General features: G+C 39.3%; 1 protein-coding gene across 1 annotated transcript in view; it reads right to left on the bottom strand.

Moving 5' to 3' along the window:
* LYPLA1 (lysophospholipase 1) overlaps positions 1–14,014 on the bottom strand; it is a 32,465-nt gene that overhangs the window by 11,276 nt on the left and 7,175 nt on the right. Inside the window, exons 3-5 of the mRNA XM_030303712.2 lie at positions 4,383–4,448; positions 2,573–2,620; positions 1,009–1,079 (exon numbers count right to left, since the gene is read on the bottom strand). Of these exons, the coding sequence (XP_030159572.1) occupies positions 1,009–1,079; positions 2,573–2,620; positions 4,383–4,448 (185 nt within the window). The remainder of the gene's footprint in view (positions 1–1,008; positions 1,080–2,572; positions 2,621–4,382; positions 4,449–14,014) is intronic.

Genomic DNA, 14,014 nt, shown 5'->3' with positions numbered 1-14,014 from the left:
CCTAGGCAGGCTCCACACTGTCAGCACAGAGCCTGACATAGTGCCTGAACCCACGAAACATGAGATTATGACCTGAGCCAAGATCAAGAGTCGGGTGCTCAACTTCCTGAGCCACCCGGGTGCCCCAAGAGTTTCATTTTTTAAGATCAGAATTTCCAATTTCATACTTCCTTTCTATCAAAAAATAAAAATCTGCTTTTTCTAAAACACTGCAAAAAACAAACGCCTGAATGAAAAATTATTTTCTTTTTTATATAAAGTTTAGTTCTTAGACTGAGCATGAAAAGCAAGCAACACCCTGACTATGGCATGGACGAATGGGCTAGAAAATAGGAACAGGGGGTTAAGAAATAAAAGAAGTGCTGGGAAACCTAAGGGATTTATTTACAGTGGCATGGAGGAAGCAGAAGTGGCAGAAAAGGCCCAGTTGGGAGGAGAGAAGGCTTGTGGGGGCCTGGCGACTGGTAGCTGCTTGCCCACCGGCAAGCAGTGCTGGGACCACTTCCCCTGAATTTCGCAAAGCTTTACTCCTCAAGGTCACCCCACCTGCTAAGTCATACAAGAGTTACCTGTCGTTTTAAACAGCTAAGTGTTCAATCAGCGGCATCTATTATTATTACCACACGAAAATTAACCACTAACATAATTTGCATCACACATGATTATATCATTATATCCATCATTAATTCAAGTCTCCTTAATGAAGATAACTGGCCACAACGATTAAGTTGCCATTTTCTCTGTTAGCTGCTGTAAATAAAAGCAAAATTATGTATCCACAGATACTAAGTTTGATAAAGACCATTCTTCCCTATTCACCTCACCTTCGCTGCCTACAGTTAAGGGAGTCCATTTGGCAAACAACTTAGAGTGTGATCAGAAAGAAAGGAAATAGCATCACCTACTAAGTTCAGATAATTGTACACCGGATTTCATCAGTATCAATAAAACTACTGAAGCCACTAAAATAAGAATTCTTTTGTCTTCGTAAAATTTTTCTGTACTTACCATTTTCTGCTGCCTGTTTAATTCCAGGTTCATCCTCCTGTGATTCTGGTGAAAGCCCAATAATATCGAACCTGGAAAACAAGGCAAAATCTTAAAAGAGCTATTTGATTCTAAAAATATGTATTTATGGTAAGTACATTTCACTAAACTCATGGTAGTCTGGATTAAAAGGGCAAACCATGAACATGAAACTCAAATTAAAATGTCTACAGAGGCCAAAACAGAACTTAAATGTGTGAATATGACATTCTACACGTTCCTTTCACCAGCTAGATACAGATTCTAATGTTAAAAAATCACACTGCCACATAATTTTAGAGTAAGAACATCTAAGAAAATACCTAATCCAGTCCTACACCCAAGCAGGAACTGCGATGCACACTCCCCTAAAAAGTCTGCAATGAGTTCCAGCCACTCCCCTCCCCTTCTACTGCACCATAGGTCAGTCCAATGGGACAGAGCTACTTTACGCTGTCACTCTCTCATGCACCATCTCATAGCTATTTTTTTTTTTAATTTTTTTTTTTCAACGTTTATTTATTTTTGGGACAGAGAGAGACAGAGCATGAACGGGGGAGGGGCAGAGAGAGAGGGAGACACAGAATCGGAAACAGGCTCCAGGCTCTGAGCCATCAGCCCAGAGCCCGACGCGGGGCTCGAACTCACGGACCGCGAGATCGTGACCTGGCTGAAGTCGGACGCTTAACCGACTGCGCCACCCAGGCGCCCCCACCATCTCATAGCTATTAAGCAGAGGTATTATACTGATCTCTAGCCACATTCTTCAAAACGTTTTCATCATACATTGTAGGTACCTCAAACCAGAGCCCCAAAGGAAGCTTTCCTCTTCTCTGTCAGGCCCTTTCCATTTCCCTACTGAGTTATATCCTCTCATTGTGGTCTCTAGCTACGTTCGCTAGAAACTGTGGTTCTGGATGGGAGTTTTGCCAGAGAAGGAAGATGAAAGAACCAAAGGGCAAAATAGGCAGGAACCTGTGAAAACTGCCAAGAAATCTAGGGTAGACAGAAAGGAAGTGAAGGGGTGGGTAAGAAATGGGTGGCAACAAGTAGAGAGGACAAGAGGACAATAGACTGGAAGTAGCTTAGAGGAACGAAGAACTGACTCTACTTCCTGACTATAAAACATACAGGGAATGTGAAAATATCTTGAGAGTGCGGAAGAGGAAGTGGTCTCCTTAAAAACTTGTCAACTCTCCACAAAAACAAGAGGTTGGAAGGGTGTAAGGTTGTGGCTTAATCAGAGTTATGCCACATGGGGTCACTCAAACCAACAAAGGTTTATCAGGCAGTAGGAGATATTTTCTACACTATTTCTATCCACCTATTCTCTCCCATTCCTCTACCTCTTGGCACAGCTCCTCAAGTTTACCCCTGAATCTAAAATACAAAACTTAAATAATTAAAGGTTAAACGTAAAGTTAATTATGTAACTTTGCAACTTAAAAATAGCTAATTAAAAATTGCTATATGCAAAAGCACTTCTAATAAAAAACAAAAAAACTAAGTGTAAATAAAAAGGTCTTATTGAATAATTCTTACTTACCAGGAAGGCATAGCCATGTTCATATTCAATGTTACAGGCATAACTGGTCTACATAGGAAAGAAAAAAACCGCAAAGTGAGAGTAATATAACAAGGCATAAAACCTGATACATTCCATCACTGAAGGACAGAGAATTACTTCAGGCTTACACAAAATTGTATGCTACAATTTCAACACTGAGCTGTGTCACCGCATCCACATTGCATCATTTTCTCTACACATCCTCCAAATGTGTTCTGAAGACAGAGCAGCAGGTGTTCAGGACCACGCTTGGCAAATAAAAACATTTTCCTTTCTCAACACTCTTATTTAATACTTTCAAGCCACACATTTTCTTACAAAAATGTGTAACCAAGACAGTTGGAAATGCATAAAATATAAGACTCTGGCTAAGTCTAAGGAAACGAGCAATTTACCACACAGATATGGTACATCAATTCCCATATGCTCAGATTATATTTTTGCTTATTTTCTAAGTTTCAGCTATGTAGTTGCTTAAGAGACCTCTAAATAAATATGGGAAATAGACGTTTTGCCAGTGTCCACTACACTCAGTTCAAGTCTTTGATGAACAATCTGTTGGATAACCTGAATGTAGCTAGATAAAAAGGAAAGAGAAATAAATACACTATAACTACATCTCATCACTATCTTCCTGATTCATAAAACAAGTCTACCTTAGTTAGAGGTTACAAATCTTATCACAATTTCTTTGAGAACATGAATTTCCCTAGGTTGGGAAATGGCCTTAAATCAAATTCAATCTTGGGGCCAATCACAACACATGAGAACATTCTAATTAATCAAGAATTGTCTCTGGGGCGCCTGGGTGGCTCAGTCAGTTAAGCGTCTGACTTCGGCTCAGGTCATGATCTCACAGTTCATGAGTTCAAGCCCCGCATCGGGCTCTGTGCTGACAGCTCAGAGCCTGGAGCCTGTTTCAGATTCTGTGTCTCCCTCTCTCTCTGACCCTCCCCCGTTCATGCTCTTTCTCTGTCTCAAAAATAAACACTAAAAAAAAAAAAAAAAAGAATTGTCTCTTACATGAGTCAGAATAGAGGACACAGTAACCCTGGCCAGAGTATTTGGTAGTCTACAGAGGTAAGATGAACCACCTATTTAAGGATAAAAAGGGGACAGAATGTATTCTTACCTAATCAGATATGTTTCCTCCTTCCATTTCTTCTTTCACATTTATCAGCTCTACTGCTACCACCACTTCTGAGGATGAACTAACCTATTAGCATGAACTCGAATCACAGTTGTCTTCTCCATGGCTACTGTTTCTCGGCAACATTCTGACCTAAAATGTTGCCAATCTCAGCAATTTTCTGTTTCCTGAAAACTTTAGTTTCTTTTTGACATCCACAAGCATCTCCAGAATTTAAAACCAAACCTATGAGACTTCAAAACCTGTGTTTTTTTTCCCCATGGTGTATCACAATGCCTTTACCTGATAAACTTTAGGAGTGTTTCCAACATAGTAAAGACAAACTTGACAAGTAAATAAATCCCCTTGTGGATATCCTTAGATCTCAGATGTTTGTATATCTAAAGGAATTTTTCTGGTTCTCAGTTCAACTGACCTTCAACAGAACATTATTTTAAATTTCCCAACATAACAGGAAAAAAATTCTATGTAGCCAAGTCACCAGTTTAGTTTTAAAGAATTTACTAATCTTTACTTTTAAACCAAATATTTAAAAGGACGAAAACAAATTATATTTAAATGCTTTTCTAGAAAAGTAAAGGTATCACAATGATTCCTCTCCAGATTCTGACTCACAAATGTAAAGATTAAAATACTTACGCATGCGGGCAGATATATTTGATATGTGAACTTCTGATACCCGCGAAGGCTTCTGCCCATCCATGCCTGGAGGGAAATTATGTGAATAAAGCCATTAGATACTGTTTTAAATCCTAATAAATTAGTAACAGAATAGTACTTTAAAAAACTTGCAAGGATAAATGTAGCTCTTTATAATACCATAAAAGTATGGGCCGTCAATGCTATTAAAACGCCACAACAACCCAAAGGCTACTAAGCTTTGTCTACAAATAAAGATGAACTCTCCTGATTTCTGAAGAGCAGTGTGTTTTCTTTCACAGATTTCCACAGGGCTTTACTATTTACAAAATACAGGTATATTTATCTCTCTATAACCTCACAACAAAGTAGACAAGACAGATAATATAAATCATATTTTATATGATGGAAGAAACCTCAGAAGTAAATCAGTTGTCTAATATCTCTACATGCTTCTACTCTAATGAAAATAATAATTAACATTCTTTCCTTGTATTATACGTGTTCAAAATGGAATACGAGAAAAACTAAAAAAAATAAAACAGTAAATCACAATCCTTCTAGCTGCAAATAAGCAGTTATCTTTTGGTGCACTTCCTTCTGATTTTTTTCACGCATAACACCTAAGCAACAGATACAGATTTTACAAAAATGGGATCATACTATACATACATACATACAGTACCTACTTGTTTACACTTGACATCATAACTGATACTTCCTACATGTTACTTCTATTAAAGCATAAAGGAAAAGTAACCTAAGGGGCGCCTATTGGGCTCATTTGGTAGAGCACGGACTCTTGATCCCTAGGTCATGAGTTCAAGCCCCATGCTGGGCACAGAGCTTATTTTAAAAAAAAAAGAAATTAAAAAAAATTTTTAAAAAGTAACTTAGGACATTTTTTGTGTGAAATGGTCCAGATATAAATGTTAAATGCAGGGCACCTAGTTGGCTTAGGTGGTAGAGGATGCGACTCTTGTGTGATGAGTTCAAGCCCCGTGTTGGGTAAGGAGGCTACTTAAAATTAAAAAAACAATTTAAAATTAAATAAACAAATACAAAAATGTTGAATGCTTTTGTATTAACTATTCTTCTATTTTAATACACCTCTCCCAAAAGTGTTAAAGGCATATAGAAAAATCAGTAACAACTGTAGTAATATTTACACTTCTATAACAACACTAAGTCAGGCACTATTCTAGAGTTGCAGGAGTGCTTGCATGTGTAAATGTGTGTTTAATTTTTTTCAAATATTTACTTTTGAGAGAGAGAGTGTGAGCAGAGGAGGCACAGAGAGAAAGGGAGACACAGAATCCAAAGCAGGCTCTAGGCTCTGAGCTGTCAGCACAGAGCCTGATGTGGGGCTTGAACCCACAAACTGCGAGATCATGACCTGAGCCGAAGTTGGACACTTAACTGACTGAGCCACCCAGGCGCCCCTAAATGTGTGTTTATATGTGAGTTCATGTGTGTGTGTACATATATGAGACTTCACTCTGAAAACTACAAAAATGTTGAAAGAAATTAAAGATCTATGTAAATGGACATGTCATGTTCATGGACCAGAAAACTTAATATTCTTAAAGTGACAGTACACACAAACTGATCTACAGAGTCAATGCAATCTCTATCAGAATCATTGCTGGCTTTGCAGAAATTGACAAGCCAATTCCAAAATTCATTTGGACATGCAAGAGACCCAGAAGAGCCAAAACAATCTTAAAAACGAGTAAGGTTGGGGGCACCTGGATGGCTCATTCGGTTAAGTATCTGACTTCATCTCAGGTCATATCTCACGGTTCATGGGTTCATACCCTGCATCAGCCTCTGTGCTGACAGCTCAGAGCCTGGAGCCTGCTTCGAATTCTGTGTCTCCCTCTCTCTCTGCTCCTCCCCGACTCGTGCTCTGTCTCTCTCTCTCAAAAATAAATAAACATTAAAAAAAAATTTAATGAGTGAGGTTGGAGGCCTCACACTTCCCAATTTCAAAAGACTTAAACCTAAGAGATAAAACTATAAAACTCCCAGAAGAAAATACATGGAAATCTTGTAGCCTTAGATTGGGTAATGATTTCTTAGATGCCAAAAGCACAAGCAACAACAAAATTTTCAAAAAAAATCATCAAAATTAAAAACCATTATGCTTCAAAGAACATTACAAAGAAAGTGAAAAGACAACCTACAGAATGGGAGAAATATTTGCAAAACATACATTCAGTAAGGGTCTAGGATCCATAACATATAAAGAACTCTTAAAACCCACAAACAGAAAGACAACCTAAACATAAACAGGTAAAGGACCTGAAAAGACATTTTTCCAAAGATATACAAATGGCCAACATGGATAGGAAAAGATGCTCAGCATTATTAGTCATTAGGTACATGCAAATAAAACCACAATACCACTTCACACCCTCTAGGATGGCTATAATCAAAAGACAAGGGGTGCCTTGCTAGCTCAGTCGGCAGGGCATGCAAACTCTGATCTCAAGGTTGTAGTAAGTTTTGAGTCCCATGTTGGATGTACTTTAAAATCTTAAAAAAAAAAAAAAAAAAAAGACAGAAACAAGTGTTAATGAGGATGGGGAGAAATCAGAATTTTCATGTACTGCTGGTAACATGAAGTTACCATATGAACGAGCAATTCTACTCAAAGAAATATGATCAACAAGAAAAAGGAATGAAGTACTAACATATGCTACAACATGGATGAACCTTATAAACATTAGGTTAAGTAAAGGAAGCCGTTACAAAAGACCATGTTATATGATTCCATTTATACGAAATGTCCAATATAGGTGAATCTATAGGTATAGAAAATAGTGGTTACCTAGGGCTGAGAATATAGGGGGGCGGGTTTCAGGGTGATAACGAGTATAGGGTTTCTTTTTGGAATAAAAATGGCTGCACAGTTTTGTGAATATATTAAAGGGTGAACTGCAGAATTCAAGTGGGTGAATTGTGCGGTATATCTCAAACTGTTGCCAAAAGAAATACATGATGCGAGCCCAGTCATGAGAAAACATTAAAACTAAGTTGAGGGTCATTCTACAGAATATACAAAGGTAAGGCTCTGTATTTTAAAAATATAAAGGCTATGAAAATGAACCTGGACCACTTTCTTACACCATACACAAAAATAAACTCAAAATGGATGAAAGACCTCAGTGTAAGACAGGAAGCCATCAAAATCCTCAAGGAGAGGGGCGCCTGGGTGGCGCAGTCGGTTAAGCGTCCGACTTCAGCCAGGTCACGATCTCGCGGTCCGTGAGTTTGAGCCCCGCGTCGGGCTCTGGGCTGATGGCTCAGAGCCTGGAGCCTGTTTCCGATTCTGTGTCTCCCTCTCTCTCTGCCCCTCCCCCATTCATGCTCTGTCTCTCTCTGTCCCAAAAATAAATAAACGTTGAAAAACAAAAAAAAATTAAAAAAAAAAAAAATCCTCAAGGAGAAAGCAGGCAAAAACCTCTTTGATCTTGGTCGCAGCAACTTCTTACTCAACACATCTCCAGAGGCAAGGGAAACAAAAGCAAAAATGAACTATTGGGACCTTATCAAAATAAAAAGCTTCTGCACAGCGAAGGAAACAATCGGCAAAACTAAAAGGCAACCGATGGGAGAAGATATTTGCAAATGGCATATCAGATAAAGGGTTAGTATCCAAAATCTATAAAGAACTTGTCAAACTCAACACCCAAAAAACAAATAATCCAGTGAAGAAACAGGCAAAAGACATGAACAGACACTTCTCCAAAGAAGACATCCAGATGGCCAACCGACACATGAAAAAATGCTCAACATCACACATCATCAAGGAAATACAAATCGAAACCACAATGAGACACCACCTCACACCTGTCAGAATGGCTAACATTAACAACTCAGGCAACAACAGATGTTGGCGAGGATGCGGAGAAAGAGGATCTCTTTTGCATTGTTGGTGGCAATGCAAGCTAGTGCAGCCACTCTGGAAACCAGTATGGAGGTTCCTCAAACAACTAAACATACAACTACCCCATGACCCAGCAATTGCACTACTGGGTATTTATCCAAGGGATACAGGTATGCTGTTTCGAAGGGGCACATACACCCCCATGTTTATAGCAGCACTATCAACAACAGCTGAAGCATGGAAAGAGCCCAAATGTCCACCGATGAATGAATGGATAAAGAAGATGTGGTATATATGCACAATGGAGTATTACTTGGCAATCAAAAAGAATGAAATCTTGCCATTTGCAACTACGTGGATGGAACTGGAGGATATTATGCTAAGTGAAATTAGAGAAAGACAAAGATCATATGGCTTCACTCATATGAGGACTTTAAGACACAGAACAGATGAACACAAGGGAAAGGAAGCAAAAATAATATAAAAACAGGGAGGGGGGAAACATAAGAGACTCAAACATGGAGAACAAACAGAGGGTTTCTGGAGAGGTTGTGGGAGGGGAGATGGGCTAAATGGGTAAGGAGCATTAAGGAATCTACCCCTGAAATCACTGTTGTACTATATGCTAACTAACTTGGAGGTAAATTAAAAAAATTAAAAATATATATATACATCTATATATAAAGGAAATGAGAGATAGACTAATAAACTGTTTCATAACAGACATGATACCTAAAAGTAACACAAATTACTGGAAAGGATCTTAGACCAGGAAGGAAACACATAGTTGGGAAAGTTGGCAAAACCTGAATGGATTAGGGGATGCCTGGATGGCTTAGTTGGTTGTGCATCGGACTTGGGCTCAGGTCATGATCTCACGGTTCATGAGCTTAAGCCCTGCATCAGGCTCTGTGCTGACAGCTAAGAGCCTGGAGCCTGCTTCAGATTCTCTCTCTGTTTCTCCCCGCCCCTCCTGGGATTCTCTCTCTCTCTGTCCCTCAGTTGGGCCATGTATCTCTCTCTCCCTCAAAAAAGAAAAAAAAAAAAAAAAAGACTTCTGATTACTAGATAATGAGCATATACATATGGAGACAGAGAAAGAGCGTGAATGCATGCACAGTTGCACAATGTAGTAAAAGATTAACAATTGGGGAAGCTTGGCAACAAAGATATGGAATGATTAGCACAAGTGACCAAAGACAGAAAAAGATAAACTAGAATTCATCAGGATTAAAACTGTTGTGCTTTAATGTACACTATCAAGAAAGTGAAAAGATAACCCTTAGATTGGGGGATAATATTTGAAAATCACATATATGAGGTTTCCATTATCTAAAATATATTTTTATTTTTATTTTTTTAAGTTTATTTATTATTTTTAGTAATCTCTACATTCAATGTGTGGCTGGAACTCACGACCCTGAGATCAAGAATCACATGCTCTTCCAACTAAGCCAGCCAGGCTCTCCTAGAATATATTTTTATTTTTTAATTATTATTATTTTTAGTTTTGAGAGAGAGAGAGAGCACGAGTGTGGGGAAGGGGCAGAGAGAAAGGGGGAAAGAGGATTCCAAGCAGGCTCTGAGCTGACAGCAGTGAGCCCAATGGAGGGCTCGAACTCACAAACTGCAAGATCACGCCTGAGCCGAACTTGGACACTTAACTGACTGAGCTGCACAGGAGACCCTAGCATATATTTTTAAAGTCTTAAAAATCAATAAGAAAAAAGACAACTTGGTTTTAAAAATGGGCAGAGGGCTTGCACAGATATTTCTCTAATGAAGATATATAAATGGCCAAATAAGCACATGAAAAGATGATCAACTTCATCAGTCACTAGGAAATGCAATTAAAAACCCAAACACTTCACACTCGATAGGATGGCTATAATCCAAAAGAAAGAGAATAACAAATACTGGTGAGAATGTGGAAAAATCAGAACCTTCTTACACTGTTAGTAGAACAGGAAAATGGTACAGCCACTGTGGACAACAAACGGTCTGGGAGCTCCTCAAAGGGTTAAACAGTTACCACGGACTCAGCAACTGTTCAAGTGAACGGAAAACCTATATTCATGTAAAATCTTGCACATGGATGTTCTGAGTAGCACTAATCATAACAGCCAAGAGGACGAAACAATTCAAATGTTCATCAACTGATAAATTTAAAAACTATGGTATATTCATAAGATCAATACATGGCTATCACTCCATGGAATATTATTTGAGAATAAAAGGAATAAAGTACTGATACATGTCACAACATGAATGAACCTGAAAAACATGCTATGTGAAAGAATGCATACCAAAAAGGTCAAATATTGTCCAATTCCATTTATATGAGAAATCCAGAAGAGGTAAATCCATAGAAACCACAGGGAGATTAGTGGTTGCCAGGGAAGGGAATAAAGAATATCTGCTAAGGGGTGTGCCATTTCTTTGGGGGATGTTGAAAATATCCTGCAATTAACACCTTAGTGATGGTTCCACAACTTTGTAAATATACTAAAAACTATGGAATTGTACACTTTAAAAGAGTTGCTTTTATGATATGCAAATCATATTTCAATAAATAACATTAACAACTGAAAAAGTTTTTAAAAAGGGGCAGGCCAGAACTGAACTGTGGCCCACTGTTTGCCAACCACTCTTCTACACAAGAAATACTAAGAACTCTTATGAGAAAAAGAACAGAAATCTTGAGTTCTAGTCCAACTCTGCCTCTATGTAGAAGCGTGGATACAGACAGCTCAGACTAGTGGCTTTCAAAGTGTTCTCTCCTTGGGGCGCCTGGGTGGCGCAGTCGGTTGAGCGTCCGACTTCAGCCAGGTCACGATCTCGCGGTCCGTGAGTTCGAGCCCCGAGCCAGGCTCTGGGCTGATGGCTCGGAGCCTGGAGCCTGTTTCCGGTTCTGTGTCTCCCTCTCTCTCTCTGCCCCTCCCCCATTCATGCTCTGTCTCTCTGTCCCAAAAATAAATAAACGTTGAAAAAAAAAAATTAAAAAAAAAAAACAAAAAACAAAGTGTTCTCTCCAGATCAGTAATAATATCTGGGAACTTGTCAGAAATGCAAATTGCCAGGCCCCATCCCAGACCCAGTGAATCAGAAACTCTGGTGGTGGGGACCACATTGAGCCTTCCAGGTGATTTTTATGCATATTAAAGTATGAGAATCAATGCTTTTCCAGTCCTTAGTTTTCCCATCCATAATCTCCCCATCGCTTATAAAAAATCTTCTTTGAATGTTTATTTTTTTTTTAATTTTTTTTTTCTTTCCACGTTTTTATTTATTTTTGGGACAGAGAGAGACAGAGCATGAACGGGGGAGGGGCAGAGAGAGAGGGAGACACAGAATCGGAAACAGGCTCCAGGCTCCGAGCCATCAGCCCAGAGCCCGACCCGGGGCTCGAACTCACGGACCGCGAGATCGTGACCTGGCTGAAGTCGGACGCTTAACCGACTGCGCCACCCAGGCGCCCCTTGAATGTTTATTTTTATTATTTTTCTTAAAAAAATTTTTTTTTAATTTACCGTTTATTTATTTTGAGAGAGAGAGAGAGAAAGAGAGAGCACGAGAAGGGGAGGACCAGAGAGAGAGAGAGAGAGAGAGAGAGAGAGAGAGAGAGAGAGAGAGAATCTGAAGCAGGCTCCAGGCTCTGAGCTGTTAGCACAGAGCCAGACACAGGGCTCAAACTCATGAGCTGTGAGATCATGACGTGAGCCGAAGTCAGATGCTCAACCGACTGAGCCACCCAGGTACCCCTAAAGATCTTTGACTGTAACTGAATTATACAAAAGTATGGCCAACTTGTTTCCAGTCCTTTTGTTAATTTTCAAAGTCAGTGGAAACCTCAAGATTCAAGAAGTCGACACAAAGCTTCAGTTAAATGAACAATCTACTGTTCAGAAACCTAGATCAATCAGAATATATTTCACTTATTTGAAACAGAAAAAGAAAACAAAACATGCACACACACATATACATACAAAGGTTTTCTGAGTCCAAAAAAAATTTCCAGGCATATCCCAAGAAATATCACAAATTCACACTATTTTATTTCTCAATTGTGCTTTTAGAAAAGACTACAACAAAGTAACTAAAGTCTATTTCCATTATGCTCACTACTCCATAGTAATATGGTGTGGAACTAAAAACAAAGATTCCAGGTTTGTACAAGAAGCACTACTTATTACCATCCCTGTCCCAGTAGCACATCACAGTTACAGAATCTCTCCTACCTGTCCTAATGAGTCTTACCAACTATCTGGCTAAGAGCAAAATGATCCAAGGTGGGTCAGATTCATTTTTTTTTTTTTATGTCTACTTATTTTTGAGAGATACAGCATGAGTGGGGGATGGGGAGAGAGTAGGGAGACACAGACTCTGAAGCAGGCTCCAGGCTCTGAGCTGTCAGCACAGAGCCTGATGCGGGGCTTGAACCCACAAGATATGAGATCATGACCTGAGCCAAAGTCAGAGGCTCAACCAACTGAGCCACCCAAGTGCCCCAAGATTAGGTCAGATTTTTTTTTTTTTTTTTTTTTTAGTTTTTTTAAAATGTTTGTTTCTATTTGAGAGAGAGAGACAGAGACAGAGAGACAGAGCTCGAGCCAGGGAGGGGCAGAGAGAGAGAGGGAGTCAGAACCTGAAGCAGGCACCAGGCTCCAAGCTGTTAGCACAGAGCCCAACGCAGGGCTCGAACTCATGAGCCATGAGACCATGACCTGAACCAAAGTCAGACGCTTAACTGACTGAGCTACCAGGTGCCCCAAGATGGGGTCAGATTCTTAACTGAACACCAGAATTAGGGTTGATATAAAGTCAGAGCTGGGTGGTCCATTTTGATCAGAAAAATGTGTCAGCTGAGGAAATTGTGCAAATACACAGAAGGAAGCAAAAGTAAGAAACCACAAGGGGATGAAAAGCAGAGAGATGAAAGGCACTTTGGTGCATGCAGTTGACTGAATAGTACCCACCAAAATTCATGTTCACCTGGAACATCAGAACGTGACCTTATTTGGAAATAGGCTCTTTGCAGATGTAATCTGTTAAGGATCAAGATGGGATTTATTAGGATTAGGGTGGGCCCTAAATCTAGTAACTGGTGTCCTTATTAGAAATGAGAAAAAAAAATGAGGAAAGTACACAGATTAACAGCAAAATGGTCATGTGAGGAGGGAGGCAGAGACTGGAAGTAACTATCAAAAGCCAAGGAACTGTCACAACCTGGAAGAGGCACAGGGTTCTCCCCAACAGCTTTTGCAGGGAGCATTTGTAGTCCTTTTGACACCCTGACACTGGACTCCTAACTTCTTTAACTGTCAGAATAAATTTCTGTGGCTTTAAGCCATCTAGTTTGTAGTGTTTTACTATGGCAGCCCTAGGAAACTTAATATACTTGGTGACTAATTCCCATTATAGGTCTTGCCCCTTAATTCCTCATTCATTCATTTATCTATTCAACACTTAGTTCTTCTACATATCCAGTAGCATCCAAGCCCTGAGGATGCAGTATTAAGTTAAATAGAAAATACCTGTGTTCTCAGGTGACTTTTATGGTATGGTACGGTAAGTATTAAGTTAAATAGAAAAAACCTGTGTTCTCAGGTGACTTTTATTTCAATGAAATTAAAAAAATCTTTGCCTTCTTGGAGCTTATATGCTAATGAGCTATCTTGTATCCTTCCATAAATTTTGTATAAACTAGTTGAACAGTTTTCTAGTCCTTGTAACTAAATGA

The sequence above is a fragment of the Lynx canadensis genome, chromosome F2, assembly GCF_007474595.2.
Source record: "Lynx canadensis isolate LIC74 chromosome F2, mLynCan4.pri.v2, whole genome shotgun sequence".
Lineage (NCBI taxonomy): Eukaryota > Metazoa > Chordata > Mammalia > Carnivora > Felidae > Lynx > Lynx canadensis.
This window is presented reverse-complemented; position numbering and strand designations above follow the sequence as displayed.